The following is a 15085-nucleotide window of genomic DNA, read 5'->3' on the forward strand; positions in this document are numbered from 1 at the left end:
GTTTTCAAATCCAAATCGCATACAGTATCATGCATATATAGCATATAAAGTAATGGGCGATAATACTACCCCAAGGAACACAGGATATTTCACTCTTATAGTTATATACTCCCATCTATTGTGAATTTTAAATAAAGGGCCTTATGATTAACAAGGTTAAAGTCAACACAAAAACCAAGGCCATTCAAATGAATATGCTGACCACATTCAAGAGATTTCTGTACAGCATTGGAAATTGTAAGAGATGTACGTATCACAAGATTGAAGAACTTCAAATCAGCAAACTCCTAAAACCTTTTATTATCCTTGCTACTGGCCTCTTACATTGCATCCCTCTTTTCCCTGCACCCATTTTTATATATGTTCTTTCATTGGCTTCCACTGACCACATTTAAAAGCTATACTTGCTGAAATTTTGTGTAGATAACCCTATTTTTACTTCATTTATCATTCCAATTTTTATTTTTGAATAGCTGTCTTAATCCTCCTATCCTTTTAATGTCAGATTTGCTTGCAACACTTTTGTATTACAGTAAGTCTAACTGGATATCACAAAAATTCAATTTCTTTTCTTTGAGGTTGTCCATACATCATCATAAAATGATTCTACTTTTCAGCTTCTGTACTTTTGTATGTTTTTAACTTTCCTGTGAACTTGTTAAACATCATGTTCAACAACTTTAATCTTTGTCTTTGACGAAATTCCAATACCGATTCTTTTGATTTTATCCTCTTATGCCATACCTTAACTCCCTCAAAATCATGTGACCATTCAAATCTTGTATCAGTATTTCATTTAACTTTCACTTCTGTCACTGCATATAATTCCCTTTCCTATAATTTTTATCCTTCTAGTTTTCCTAATTTTGTAAAATAGACTGAAGCCTTACCATCTTTCCGTAAGTAATTTTATCTTCATAATTCTTTCATTGATTCATCAGACTTCTATCACATCTTAATCTATTTCAGCTGTGATGAGTGTCACTACTCCATTTTATTTTATCTCGCTGCCATCCACCAAAATTAGCAATTCTCCATCCCACTACCAATGGCTTTAGTGCCAGCTCCTATTTACTTTACTTTATTGATATAACAAATATTGATGTCTCTTCATGTCAGCATTCCCACCCTGTTCCTTACCATTGTTCCCACATTTGTAATGTAATTTTGAGGTAAATTTCCATATGTTTATCCTCCTCAGACCATTTTTAAGCCACCCCACATTATTCAAGCATGGCCAAGTACTGGAAGTTATTTTTTATTTGGAGACTTTTATTACTCTGAGCGACAGTCCCCTACATAAGAATTTAGAATTTAAGCTCCATGGCCTTTTAGGGTACATTTTACTTAACTCTTCATTACACAAGAACTTTGAAAAAAAAGTACAACATATACAATATTTTATGTAATATAGCTGAATAAATTTCCTTTCCATTAATGTATAATTGTTCATACTTTATAAAATTTACATTGGCAAGAATAATACAAGAAGAAGAATAACACTGGTAATAACTGGTTATAAAATACATTGCTTTTGCCAAAGGGGATATGAATGCAGTATCTGGACTAAGAATGTGTCCAATGGGGATCAGGGGATTAATTATGGAGCTGTTATCGTTGTACAAGTTTGATATGGCGTTATTGGTCTAAGTAGTAATTGTTAAATGTCAAAAACTAATTTTATGAGAATGGTGAAAGTAAAATAACTAGAAAAAGTATAGCACACCCTATTATATATTCCCATTGTTTGATACGCAGAAAAAAAGATAGAAAATATAGAGAATTTACTGTAGTGTACCAAACTGTTTGGTGTATACTATATATGGAGAAATTGCAGTACCTAGAGGAAGGGGTCCTGTGTCAGATTTGCAGAACTTGAAATTTAATTTAAAAAAGATTAAAATAGTTTGTCATTGTCAGTTATTGTTTATCTTATGGTAATATCCATATTATATATTAATTCTAATAGACCTAGTTGTAGTTCTTATTTTACTAATATACAGTAGTATTCTGTGGCCTATTACATAATAGCCTTTGTTGTTTGATACTGGTTCTTTAGTAATCAGCTGTGATACGTTAGTTTCGTGAAAAGAACGTTATTTCTTTTTTTTTTTTTAAGATATGCATTGGTATCTATGTTGTATTACAATTTTTACTATAATTCATTTTGATAGGTTGTAGATTTATTTTAATGTGAGCAAGTCAGGTTATATATTTTTCTCTGTACTGTAGTAGTGTGCCAGGTATTTAGTTCTTATTTAGGAGTTAAGTATAAAATTAAAGCCTCTGTATTCTCATTAAATTCTGCTTCTTAGATGTACTTTACTGTATATCAATAAATTGTGTTTATCAGTAGCCCAATAGCACAGACTTTCTTCTCATTACTGCCATAGTGATCAGGTCAGAGGCATTATTAACTTATTTTTTTCAATCTGAAATAATGTTTTCACCTCTAGTTTGATATATTGTACAAGATTGAGTTTCGTCATTTTCAGATTTTAGTGTTTTCTCATGATTCTCCCATTTGCTTGCATTATACCTCAATTTTGACATGCAGTTTTTTTTTTTTTTTTTTTTTTTTTTTTTTTTTTGCTGTAAATACATCTGGGTGTAATAAATTGTATATGTAGTTTTCTTTATTTTGATTTGCATTAGATCTAGCTTTTGATTTAGGTAAACTGGATTTATAAACTAAAGAAAGTAAAAATTGTCCCAAGGGATCGTTATTATTGACATATTTTTTTCAAGTTGTCTTAGCAAGGACTGTCTCAAATATGAATAGTATTATCTGGGAGTTTATGTTATAATGATTTTATTTATTGAAGTGTAAATTTTTTTTTTAGGTTTTGTTTGGCATAATTTGTATTGTTCCATGTTTAAAAACAGTCACAATCTCTCTCTCCCTCTCCTTATAAATCATTTTAATTCTTTAGAAGTTTAAGGGGGATTATGTTACAGGAAATAATGAAATGCATGCATTGATCATTATAAAGCTGGGAAACTAAAAAACTCAAGGTACAGTAGCAAAAAGTAAGGTAAAAACAAATGGAAAATCCATAAATTTGACATTATCTTCCGCTGTGGTTCTGTACCATTATTTACCTGTTAATTACCTGTTCCTCTTTTGTAAGGGTCAGGGCCTCTACCGGGGAAAACTTTCACTTGCATATTAGGCATTGTGACCTTGCTTGTCATCTCCCCTCCCCCAGGCCCCTTGTCTCCTCTCACACCTGACTTGTTACAATCCCCCTTTGTGTTATGTGGGTGTAATGAGAGGGTGGTGTTACATGACATCACTATTATTTGCATAAAGTTGAAGTGTGTCAAGGTTCATTGGGCCCAACTTTCTCTTATTTGGTGGTGGTATATTTCATTACTCATCAACATTGTGTCATTGGCACAAGTGCAGTGCACATTAACTTTATTGCAAGTCCTTTTAATTAATGGAAAGCATCATATTCATTCTTTGCAAAAGCAACTTCTTTTTAAATCAGCTTTTGTGAATAGTTATTCTAGTAAAGAAGAAACATTTTCTACTTCCCCTTATGATATTTGGATTTGAGTGTTTTTGAAGAACCCCATAGTATGGAGTTTTAAACAAAATCTAATAAGAGTTGTCCAAAGCAGATGACTGAATTATTCTTGCTTAACAGAATTAAGGACATTTCTTATCCAGTTATTCATCATGCGTGAATTAAAACAATATGTTGCAGAGGAGATTGTGCGGGATGTGTATGAACGCTGTGGAGAAATTACAACGATAAGGCTAAGCAAGAAAAATTTCTGCCATATACGATATGAACTGGAAGAGTTTGTTGACAATGCCATATTTTTATCAGGTAAGTCTCAGATATGTTGATCCTGTTGTGTTATCAGTGTTGTTTTAAGAGTATTCACGTTTTAGTTATGCTATAGTACTATTGAAAGTTCTTGTTAATCTGAAAAAGTATTATTTTGAGTATTTAAGAGGAATTAGAATGTATTAGTTCTTAATTTATAATGTAGCAATACTTTGCTTGTGAATGGAAGTTTTACTTGGGTTTATTCTTCTGTTTTTTCTTTGGGTTTTCTGTAAAGAATTTGATTGTATTGCACATTTTAACAATTTACATTATAGGAAATTAGATTTGAATTTATTCATCAGGAAAAGAAAAAATCATTGATTTATATATACTCATAGCTCTTGACTTGATTAAATACATATTAATTTATTATAATTAAAAATTTGTCAAGTAATGTATTGTACTTATTGTACCTATTTTTGATTTTGGCAAGGTTTCTACCAAGCATAGTACAGATTACAGTACTGCCAATATTAATGGATATTTTATTAGGGCTATTGTACTTTTATTTTCCTATTTTTTGATATTTTATTAGGGCTATTGTACTTTTATTTTCCCTTTTTTGGATATTTTATTAGGGCTATTTTACTTTACTTTCCTATTTTTTGATATTTTATTAAGGCTATTGTACTTTACTTTCCCATTTTTGGATATTTTATTAGGGCTATTGTACTCAATTAATGTGTTTGTGTGTTAAAAGACTACAAATCTAGAGCAGTCTCAAAGACATATTACCATTATACAGAGCACTGCAATGTTTGAAAACCCTTCAAGAATATATAATTGTATTCAAATACTAGTTTTCATTCAAAACCTATATATTGCTGTATGTATGTGAAATTTTTAAGTTATCTTCATTTTTGTAAACATATGTTGTGTATTCACAGCAGTGACATTTTTACTTCAATGGGAAAAGTATTGCTTTATTATGTAAACAAAATACTGAAGAGGTTTAATAAGATTGATATTTTTTTATAGTTAAGTAAAATGAAAAAAAATTACTGATGATCCTTCATCAAGAAATATTATTGAAACATAATTTTTACTTTGATGGGAAAAGTCTTGATTTAGGATGTAAACAAAATACTAAAGAAGTTTAAGAAGATTGATATTTTTTTATAATTAAGTAAAATGAAAAAAATTACTGAGAATCCTTCATCAAGAAATATTATTGAAACATAATGTAGTACAATATACATGATGTTAATGTATTTATTACCTTCCAGGTTACCGAATGCGAATTAATAATAGTACAGATGCAGCTAACACTGGACGTCTTCATGTTGATTATGCGCAGGCCCGAGATGATCAGTAAGTTACTGTTTTGTTTACCTGTTCTATGTTGGTTGAATTAGAAAGCTGAGAGCTGGAAGTGTATATAAGAAAAGATTTAGCCAAAAAAATATAACAGGCCAATGTTGTAGAAACGATTATAAATCTTGATTTTATTATAGTAAGGTGGTTCCGTTTAGCTGTGTGACGTGAATCTCTCGTTGTTGAATTGTCCTTGGTTTGTACTGAATACAAAAGTAAATTTAGAGAAGAGATTTCCAACTTGAATGATATGAAATAGTATGGTGCACCACCGATTTTCTGGTAACTGATGTTCCCACACCTTTTTTGATTAAGGCAAAATTATGATAGGTGATTTGGAAAATCCTGTGGGACTAGTAGCAGTTGGCTTTGTGTGTACCTTTCTGGTAGCTGATGTTCCGGAACCTCTTTTAATCCAGTCAAAATTATGATAAGGAACTTGGAAAATCCTGTGCAACTAGTTCACTGGGCAGCCAATAGTTGGCTCTGTGTGTACCTTTCTGACAACTGATGCGCCGGCACCTCTTTTAATCCAGTCAGAATTATGATAAGGAACTTGGAAAATCCTGTGCAACTAGTTCTCTGGGCGGCCAATAGTTGGCTCTGTGTGTATACCTTTCTGACAACTGATGCTCCGACACCTCTTTTAATCCGGTCGAAATTATGATAGGGAACTTGGAAAATCCTGTGCAACTAGTTCACTGGGCAGCCAATAGTTGACTGTGTACCGTGCCATCAGTTTTTCTTTCACCCTATCCCTGCTGGTGGTAGTCTCCCTTTGTTATGAGATTATAACTTATTTAACCATGGTTATGGCTTCACAGGCAAATTTATGTGGCTTCCATGGTGTTAAATGTAAATACCAGTCTATTTCCATTAAAAAAAAAAAAAAGTTGAAATTCAGATAAAACTTGCCCGTGGTGTTTCAGTGCATAACACCATCTATGTATTTGAAATATACAGTTTCACATCACTGTATGCAATAATAATGCATGTGATATTCAATATTAATTTCATATTAAGAAATAAAAGCGACATTTTAATCTTTTCCAATGTTTATGTTTATAAATTAAATGATACAACCGTCTGTAATTTCAGAATCAGCTGATTAAGGTAAATTACCAAAGGATCTTTTTTTTATTTCCAAAAAGAAACCATTTTTACTTGAACTGTCAATTTTAATTTACCATACTAATTTAAGTAGCTTTATTTAAAATACTTCTCGCATATTTATTTACTGATGAGTTTAATGGAATATAGAAGATTACCAGTGTTTCATCCACGTTGCCGATGTATGATAATTTATAGTTTTTAGCTCTGCGATTCTTGATCATAAAGCTGAGGAAATTATGAATATTTCTTCCAGTTCTGTAGGTAGTTTTTGTGAAATATGGTTTACCTTTTTATGAACCAAATACTCTATCCTGCACTTATTGTAGGTCTTAGGAAATTTCTTTATTATCGGTAACACACCAAAATTTGTAACCTTGATAGCTGTAAACAGGACAGATGACAAGATAAGTTTTTATATATTTCGGTACTTATTGTCTTAACTATAATATTTTCAAAACGTAATTTTCATGTCTGGAGATATATAATATATTGTAAATAGTATTGTCCATTGTTTTTGTGAGTAGTTAGCCAATGTAACTGTTTCCACTTATTGACATTTTGCTCGGTATTTGTCATGTAAGTTGAATGCACATTTCTCTTTCCAAGCTACAGAACAACAACTGACTTATTTGTCTAATGAACTAATATCTCTCTCTCTCTCTCTCTCTCTCTCTCTCTCTCTCTCTCTCTCTCTCTCTCTCTCTCTCTCTCTCTCTCTCATATGATTACTAAATACAGTTGGCCCGCGGTCTTTACGGGTTCCATCTTCACAGATTTAGTCATTTGCGATAGATAGCTGGTTGACAGAGGTCTTGGGTATTTTGCTGTGAGGTAAATGTAAACATTATATAAAAGTTATGCATTCTGTTAGTGCAGTATGATGAATTTTTACTTGTGAATTATATATGAAAATTAAGCATACGGTATTTTGATGTAATGATCAGGTCAATTTTCCATATATAGATGTACTGTATATTGTATGCCTTTTTAATGATTATAGATAGCCCTTGAGTAATAGCACCTCAACTTAATAATAATAATAATAATAATAATAATAATAATAATAATAATAATAGTAACAACAACAAAATATTCTTTATGGTCACAATAATATAAATAAACATGTGGATGTAACGTTTAATAATAAGTTTGTCAATGAACAGTTTTGGCATCCGTCCTCATAACAAGTAACAAGATCTGATAAGTACTGTAGACCCTATGATATAGACTATGGTAATTGATTCCATACAACCAATACACGTATGCTATAATGTAATTCTGTTTAGTTAATATCCTATCCTAACCTTTGGGCTTTACTTAGTCTAGCAATTTCAGAGATTTATCTACATAATTAATCTCTTCTAATATTAACACCAGGCAAGTATAGAATCAAAAATATTTAATAAAATTCTGTTTTTTCGAATAAGTGCCTTATGATTGGTTTTTTCTCGTGAGGTGGCGATTACCTTATTGGGGCCCTCCTTTTGTGATGGTACTGAATAAAATAAGATGCGTTCCAAGAATGGGTTCTTAAGTTGAAAAGTTCTTAAATCCATCATAATTAGCTTGGGCATCAAGTTTATAACCCCAAACTTCTTACTCTATATTATTTTTCACTCGGCTGGTCTTGCCAGCACTAGCCAGCTAACCTGCTTATGTATTAAGAATTCCTGAAAAGAACTTAAAGATATCGTTTATTTATTTTACACCAGTTTGTTATCTTTGAAAGTTCTAAAGTTCAAAGTTCGTATCTTTGAAAGTTCTAAACTTCAAAGTTTTTATCTTTGAAAGTTCTAAAGTTCAAAGTTTTTATCTTTGAAAGTTCTAAAGTTCAAACTTCTTATCTTGGGGACTGACTTATACATAGTTATCATCTTGGGGACTGACTTATACATACATTTTTTTTGGTAGAGTATTTAATACATAGTGTTTGTCTATCTTCATCTCTTTCTCTCTCTCTGCTAAATTTATATCTGTAATAAATACTGAATTTTTTAATCCAGAAATTTTTAGGGGGGTGGGGCAAAATAGAAAAATCTTTTCCTAGACAAATTATTTAGCTTTAATTTGCTTTTTGTCTCACTGAGCTCGATGTATTCATTACACCTGAGTTTCCATTTGAAGGTCGATAAGTATAGTTTTAAGAAATTGTCCTCCTAAGTTTTGGGATGATATTTTTTCCTTGTCTGTCCATTTATTTGCCTTGTTGTCCTACAGTTTGAGGGTTTTATAACAATTTCTATGTGTTATATTTGTGCTATTTGTGATTATTATTTCATGTACAGTGCATTATATTATATATATTTATGCTCTTGGAAAGAGTATTATCCCAAGTTTTGGGGGATGTCAGAGATGCCTACAATTTCTCTTATGGAACGTAGATGTTCCATACATTTTTTTGGTCTTGGCATTATTTCTTCTTAACAAGGATGTATTTAAAGCCAAAAGAAATAACTCTGCTAAAGGAAAAGGCAAAATACGTGACCGGTTGAAATGATGTGTTGCAGATTCAAGTTCTGAGCTGCTACAGACAGTATCATTCCTTCACTTAAGCACCTCTGTGTTATTGCCAAATCATAATGTTGCCATATATGGCAATTGGATATTCTTATTTGATAGCTAAATTGAAATTATTACTGATTAACTGAAGTTACCTTTAGATTATACGTAAAAATTAACTTTTCTCAATGATAGTAATGTAGGGTTTTTTGCTTGTATCCCCAAAACTACTTCAAATTTTTCAATTAAATTTTCTGATAATATAGACAAAAGGTGTACGAGTCTGTATGTGAAATATCACAGGAAATTTGATTTTTTTTTTTTCATCAATTTCAGCAGTTTGATTGCTCCAAGAAGGTCACGTTATGACCAGGTAATCTTGATCCTTTTCACGATATTGTATTTCATTTAATGAGGTAGATATTTGCATCGGTAAAAAAGGACCAGCTTGTAAGTATTTATATTTTTTCCAGATACGAGTGGGAGTGCAGGCAAAGACAGCTCCAGAGGGAACAACGGCACAGGGAAAGAATCGAGCAAGAGAGATTACGGCCGCCCTCCCCACCACCTGTTGTTCATTATTCGGAGCATGAGGCAACATTAATAGCAGAACAGCTGAAAGGTTAGTGTAGATTTATACTTAGGAATTTTGATTTCCAAGCTCTGAAAACAAGGTTTTATCCTGCCATACTGTCCAACATCTGAAATATTAGTGATCAGAATTATAAGCAATATAAGAAAAAATCTTTTGTGCAAGTGTTAGGACAGGTTAGAGTAGTCTTTTTAGATAAATTACCTGTACTGTACAGTGAAAATGAGCACCAGATATATCCTACCATTAATTAATGTACAGATCTAGATTGGTTAAAATCTTGTATGGTGGTTTAAATTGGTTATTAACTTCTTGGTCTTTCTCTTGCTCAGTAGACATAGTGCAAGTTAGCACTATTTCTCTTGATTATGCTTTGACCTAAATTTATCAAGTATGCAATTCGGTAAATAAGAATTTTTCAGTCTAAAAAGCCTTTGCAATAAACATAGTTCTCCAAAAACAAGTTATGTTATGAAATATATTTTCCCATGTCCTTAAGTAGATTGTGAATTTTTTTCGTTTATTACAAAGGTTTTTTAATAAGACCACAGATTCGTGTTTTGTGACTCTTTTAGGGTTTACCTGAAATATATATTATTAAAAATACCTTTATAAATAAAATACAGAACTGGGAATGATTATTGATGGTTTACCTGAGTGATTAGAAAATTGGACTTAAGTCATTTTTCGCCTTAAGTCGCCTATTTTGGAACAAATTACAGACATAGGATAAGGTGTACCTTACCTGTGTGTGTATTATATATATATACATACATATATATATATATATATATATATATATATATATATACATATATATATATATATATACATATATATATATATATATATATATATATATATATATATATATTGTATATATATATATATATATATATATATATATACAGTATATATATATATATATATATATATATATATATATATATATATATATATATATATATATATATATATATATATATATATATATATATATATATATATATATATATATATATATATATATATATATATATATATATATATATATATATATATATATATATATATATATATATATATATATATATATGTATTAATTTGTGTTTCGTATAGAAACTAAAGGTTTGTATATATATATATGTATGTATGTATTAATTTGTGTTTCGTATAGAAACTAAAGGTTTGACACTCACTTGACCCTATTACATTTTTCAGTAGATGATACTTTCTCGAAGGCAGCTCAGATACTCATCACTTGGCTTGAACGTGGTGACTGTAACAAGAGAAATGCCGGCACTTTCTATAGCATGATCCAGTCCACAAATTCACATGTGCGTCGACTTATGACAGAAAAGGGACAGTACGAGGAAGAACTAGCAAAGTTCCGGGAACAGACACGTGCTCGAATGCAGGGTGTTGTCATGCAATGTGAGTACTAGCCAGTTTTATGTAATGTTTAAGTTAGCCTCGCCTCACTCATCTAGGAGATTGGAAAGAACAATATGGTAATTGGCATTTATATTGATAAAGGATTGATATTAATATTACTAAAAAAAAAAAAAAAAAACAGAACATATGATAATGATAAGTAATTTAATTCATATTTTCATGATGCAGTCAGACACTTAATATTTATTGATAAATTGATGTTCTTAATGATTTTGAATGATCAACTCTATGCAATGAGTAATCTATTGGGACTTTTTGAGACAATTAGATTTTGAAAGTTAAATCAGTGGCACAGAAAGAAAGGATTTAAAAGTAGACTGTGAGCATAGCGACTCCGATGGGGATTCAGTTGCATCAGGTATAGTAACCAATTGGAGGAGAAAAATCATGACAAGGATGTGGATTTTCTCTGATCATGTCTTTTAGTCAGTTATTAATGAAAGAACATCTAAGTAACCTAATATTACATGCTTGCAAGCTGAGAAAAAGAAAAGAAAACTTTTGAAATATCCATGAAATGGAGGGTGAGTTTGAGTGGTTGGTTACCTGACCGTGACTGCAGGGGAAACGGTCATCAGGAAGGAATTTCATGTACTCTTTTTCTGTATAGTATTGCTGCCAATAATGTTAAGTGAGATTTTTCCAGCTTACCTGTCAGGAGCAGACCCTTAATCGTAAGTAGCTGGTGACATCTTCGCTTTGGTATTCAAGTGTATGGGTGTGTGAATTGCTCAATTCAACAGTTTGATATTTTCTGTACTTATTTATACAAATTTATCTCCATATACCTGTTGATATAATTCCAGGTTTGTCTTTGGTAGGGTGATGTTTTGTTTTTAACAGTGTTCCAGGGGAATCATTCACTTGGTGTGGAGGATTTTGACATCACAGTACAGTATGTTTGTATTTTTTTTTTCATAGAAATGGAGTAATCCTGAATTGTCTTGTATACAAAAAAGTAAGCATGACCTCAAAAGGCTTGCCTTTCGTTATAGTTATTTATAACTGATATATACCCAGCATGATTCATTAGTATTTGTTGTGATTTCTTTCCGGTATTTACTTAAAGAATTTTACGTCATGTTAGTAAAGTTATTAGATATTAAAGAAAGGTAGTGTCACTGTGATTTATTTTACTTGAAATTTCAGTTTTAAATATTAAACTTAGCCGGTGAATATATAATAGCTGACGTCTCCGACGGCTCGACAGATTCCAAAAACTCGCGAGCGATCGCCGTGAAGGTTGCGGGTGTGACCACCAGCGCCGACTATCGGCCAGATACCGCATATACTTGTAAACATCTTCAGTTCTTCTCTGTCGGTCTTGTCGACAAGTTGGTTCCACTCGCTTTATGACCTCGAGTTTTCTACCGAATTGGTGAAGTACTTGGTTTTGGTTTTATTGCTTTCGCCGTGTTGGATTATTCAATACTGTCTTCAAAAGAAATGCTTTTGAAAGGAGAGGAAAAGTGTTTTGACCTTGCTTTTTTTTTTTTTTTTTTAATTTTTTTTTTTTTTTATATAAATCTCTGGTTTTCCATAGAGTAAAGATGGCCGACCCTTCCCTCAGTGTACGGAAGTGTGTTTAAGGCTTTTAGTAATTATTTTATCACGTTATAAATTATTGTTGATATTTATAGATTTTCCTCTATATATTTTATATCTCACCCGCCTTTATTAGGCCTCTTCGATTAGCTTTCTAATTACAGTATACTAAACATCAAGATAAATTTTATGTTTTGTTTATATGCGGCCTTTACCTATTCCTTGTAGGCTGTCCTAACTTGGAAAACGAAGTTAAACAACGTTGAGCCCATTCAACTTTTATTTTTGTTAAGTTTAAATCAATTGCTCTGTAAGAGTTATGAAATGAATATTTTTTAGAAAATATTTTAAGAAATATATTCTTTGAATAGTCTTCGTGCTGTTTTTTTCAAAGATGAACTAACGTTTGGTTAATTATGCTATGCAGTTTGCGCTCTATCGTTACGATAGAGAAAGAGAGAATCACGGTTTCACTTTGCAGAAAGAGTAAATCGATTTTGACGTTTTGTTCATTCTTCTTTCAAACTGAAGCGTTTTAGATACTAATTTAAAGGAACTTGTTAATTTTCAATTTCTTAGTCCTTTCAGTTTTTTCCTTTGGTCAAATAACCTGTTTATTGACGAAGGGTGAGTGGGCAATTCTCTTGTGTGTGACAAGAGAGAGAGAGACGGAGAGAGAGAGAGAAAGAGAGAACGATCCGATCTTTATTCTCGTCCCAAGTCTCTGTACAAGGAGTTTGGGAGCGAGTAACGTTGTTCTCGATTCAGTTTTTTACTCTCGTCCCAAGTCTCTGTACGGGGAGAGAGGATAAAATTTTTTTAGTTTTTATTCTCGTCCCAAGGCACTGTACGGTGAGAGATTGAAAACGTAGTCTTTAGTGAACTAGTGTTTAGTCTCCTCCCCAGTCACTGATCCTTTTTAACTTTATATATTTCCGTTTTATTCGATATATATGTTTATTGATTTTTGCATGTGTGTTTCATTTTGTACTAATGTGCTTACTTTATACGACTCATTTCGCAATTATAACCTTTTGATGTAAGGGAGAATTGCGTGCTTCAGGTAGAAATCAGTTTTATTCATGCCTAATGTGAAATTATTGAAAAATACGATATCAGTGAAGTAAGTGCAAAAAGAACATGTTCTGTGTTGCGGAGGGTTCGTTTGTTCGTGCTTGTCGCTCCCCTAGTCCGAGACCTCTTTCAGGCTCCCCTGCACCAGGGAGAAGTAATGTCGTAGGACTTAAGGGGACGAGAGGCTTTAACCAACGTACAGACGTTCCCTCTTTGGTATCGGACGTTTCTCGTCAAGATCGCCCTTACCTTAAGACGGGTGAGACTGTGTTCTCCTCGTCATCCGAAGACTTTTCGCAAAAGAAACCTTGGCGCAAGGCGCAAGGTTTCTAGACCCTTGAAGCGAAAGTCAGTCCCTTCAGGACAGGTCCAGCGTCCTGGCTGTAGCCATTGGGACAGCTCTGACCCTTTGCAGTCGTCGGAAGACTGTTCGCCTATTAAACGCAAGCGTAACACGGGGTCCGAGGGTCGCGGTAAAGGCAATGTTTTACCAACACAGACGTTACCGTCGTCTCGGCCCGTTCCGACTCCCGTTGATCTTAAATGGGTTGTCCTGCAGGACATGCAGACTAAGCTTGCCTCCCTTATGGAGAAGTATGACGTTGAGCAGGTTCACGATGAACCTTTGCTTTCTAGTCGCCGTTACGCTAAACGAGACTCTGGCCGTCAGCCGCACAAACGAGCATTTACTCATCCGTTTGACGTTAGTGCTGACGTTTCTTGTACTTTGAAATGTGATGTCAGTAGTTTTTCACGTCAGTCACGTGACATGGATCCTCCCTCGCTGCAGTCTCGTGTTGACTTTCAGCCGCTGCCGCAGTCTCGTGTTGACGTTCAGCCGCTGCCGCAGTCTCGTGTTGACGTTCAGCCGCTGCCGCAGTCTCGTGTTGACGTTCAGCCGCTGCCGCCGCAGCCCCGACCTGACGTTCGCCGACCGGCTCAGTTGCCTCGACTTGACGTTGAGCGTCAATCACCGCAGTCGAAGGTTGTTTTACCTGCTCAGCCTATGCAGTCAAGGCAGTTCCGACGTGACGTCGAGCGTCAATCAACTTCAGTTGTTGTTGTTGGTCAGTCACAAGGATTTCAGTCCTTTCAGCAGCGGCGTGACGTCGCTTCCTATACTGCTACTGCTGCTCTTTTGCTTGTTGACATTGCCTGTCAAGCGTTGCCGCCGCGGCAGGTCTTTCCTTTTCATGAGACTAGGCAATTGTTGGACGAGGTTCCTTCAGATGAGGAAGTTGCTGATCCTCCTCCTACTGATATTCCTTTGGGGACTTTGTCAGACGGAGAGGAGCCTAAAGCTGCTCAGCCCTCTATGGACTTTAAAAAAATCATGCTGATTTTTAAGGATCTTTTTCCGGACCATTTTGTAACTGCTGCTCCTCGTTCGCCTTCGTCAGAGTTTACGCTAGGCCTAGCTACTTCGAAGCCGTCGTTTTCTAAGCTAGTGCTCTCTCGCTCTTCTAAGAGAGCTTTACGTTTGCTAGGCGACTGGTTGATCACCAGGAGGAGTTTGGGGGAGACAGCCTTTGCTTTCCCTCCTTTTAAACTGGCTTCTAGAGCGAGCGTCTGGTATGACACGGGAGAAGTTCTCGGCTTGGGAGTTCCTGCCTCTGCCCAGGGAGACTTCTCAGGCCTCATAGACTCTCCC

The 15085-nt window shown here is 33.7% G+C and overlaps 1 protein-coding gene across 3 annotated transcripts in view; it reads left to right on the plus strand.

Moving 5' to 3' along the window:
• Positions 1-15085, plus strand: part of LOC137623305 (ecto-NOX disulfide-thiol exchanger 2) — a 136314-nt gene that overhangs the window by 76987 nt on the left and 44242 nt on the right. For 2 of the 3 annotated variants that reach the window (XM_068354104.1, XM_068354101.1), the window contains exons 8-11: positions 3714-3839; positions 5069-5153; positions 9242-9390; positions 10582-10794. In XM_068354104.1, the coding sequence (XP_068210205.1) occupies positions 3714-3839; positions 5069-5153; positions 9242-9390; positions 10582-10794 (573 nt within the window). The remainder of the gene's footprint in view (positions 1-3713; positions 3840-5068; positions 5154-9241; positions 9391-10581; positions 10795-15085) is intronic. The other variant, XM_068354103.1, reaches the window with a different exon arrangement.

The sequence above is a fragment of the Palaemon carinicauda genome, chromosome 30, assembly GCF_036898095.1.
Source record: "Palaemon carinicauda isolate YSFRI2023 chromosome 30, ASM3689809v2, whole genome shotgun sequence".
Classification (NCBI taxonomy): Eukaryota; Metazoa; Arthropoda; class Malacostraca; order Decapoda; family Palaemonidae; genus Palaemon; species Palaemon carinicauda.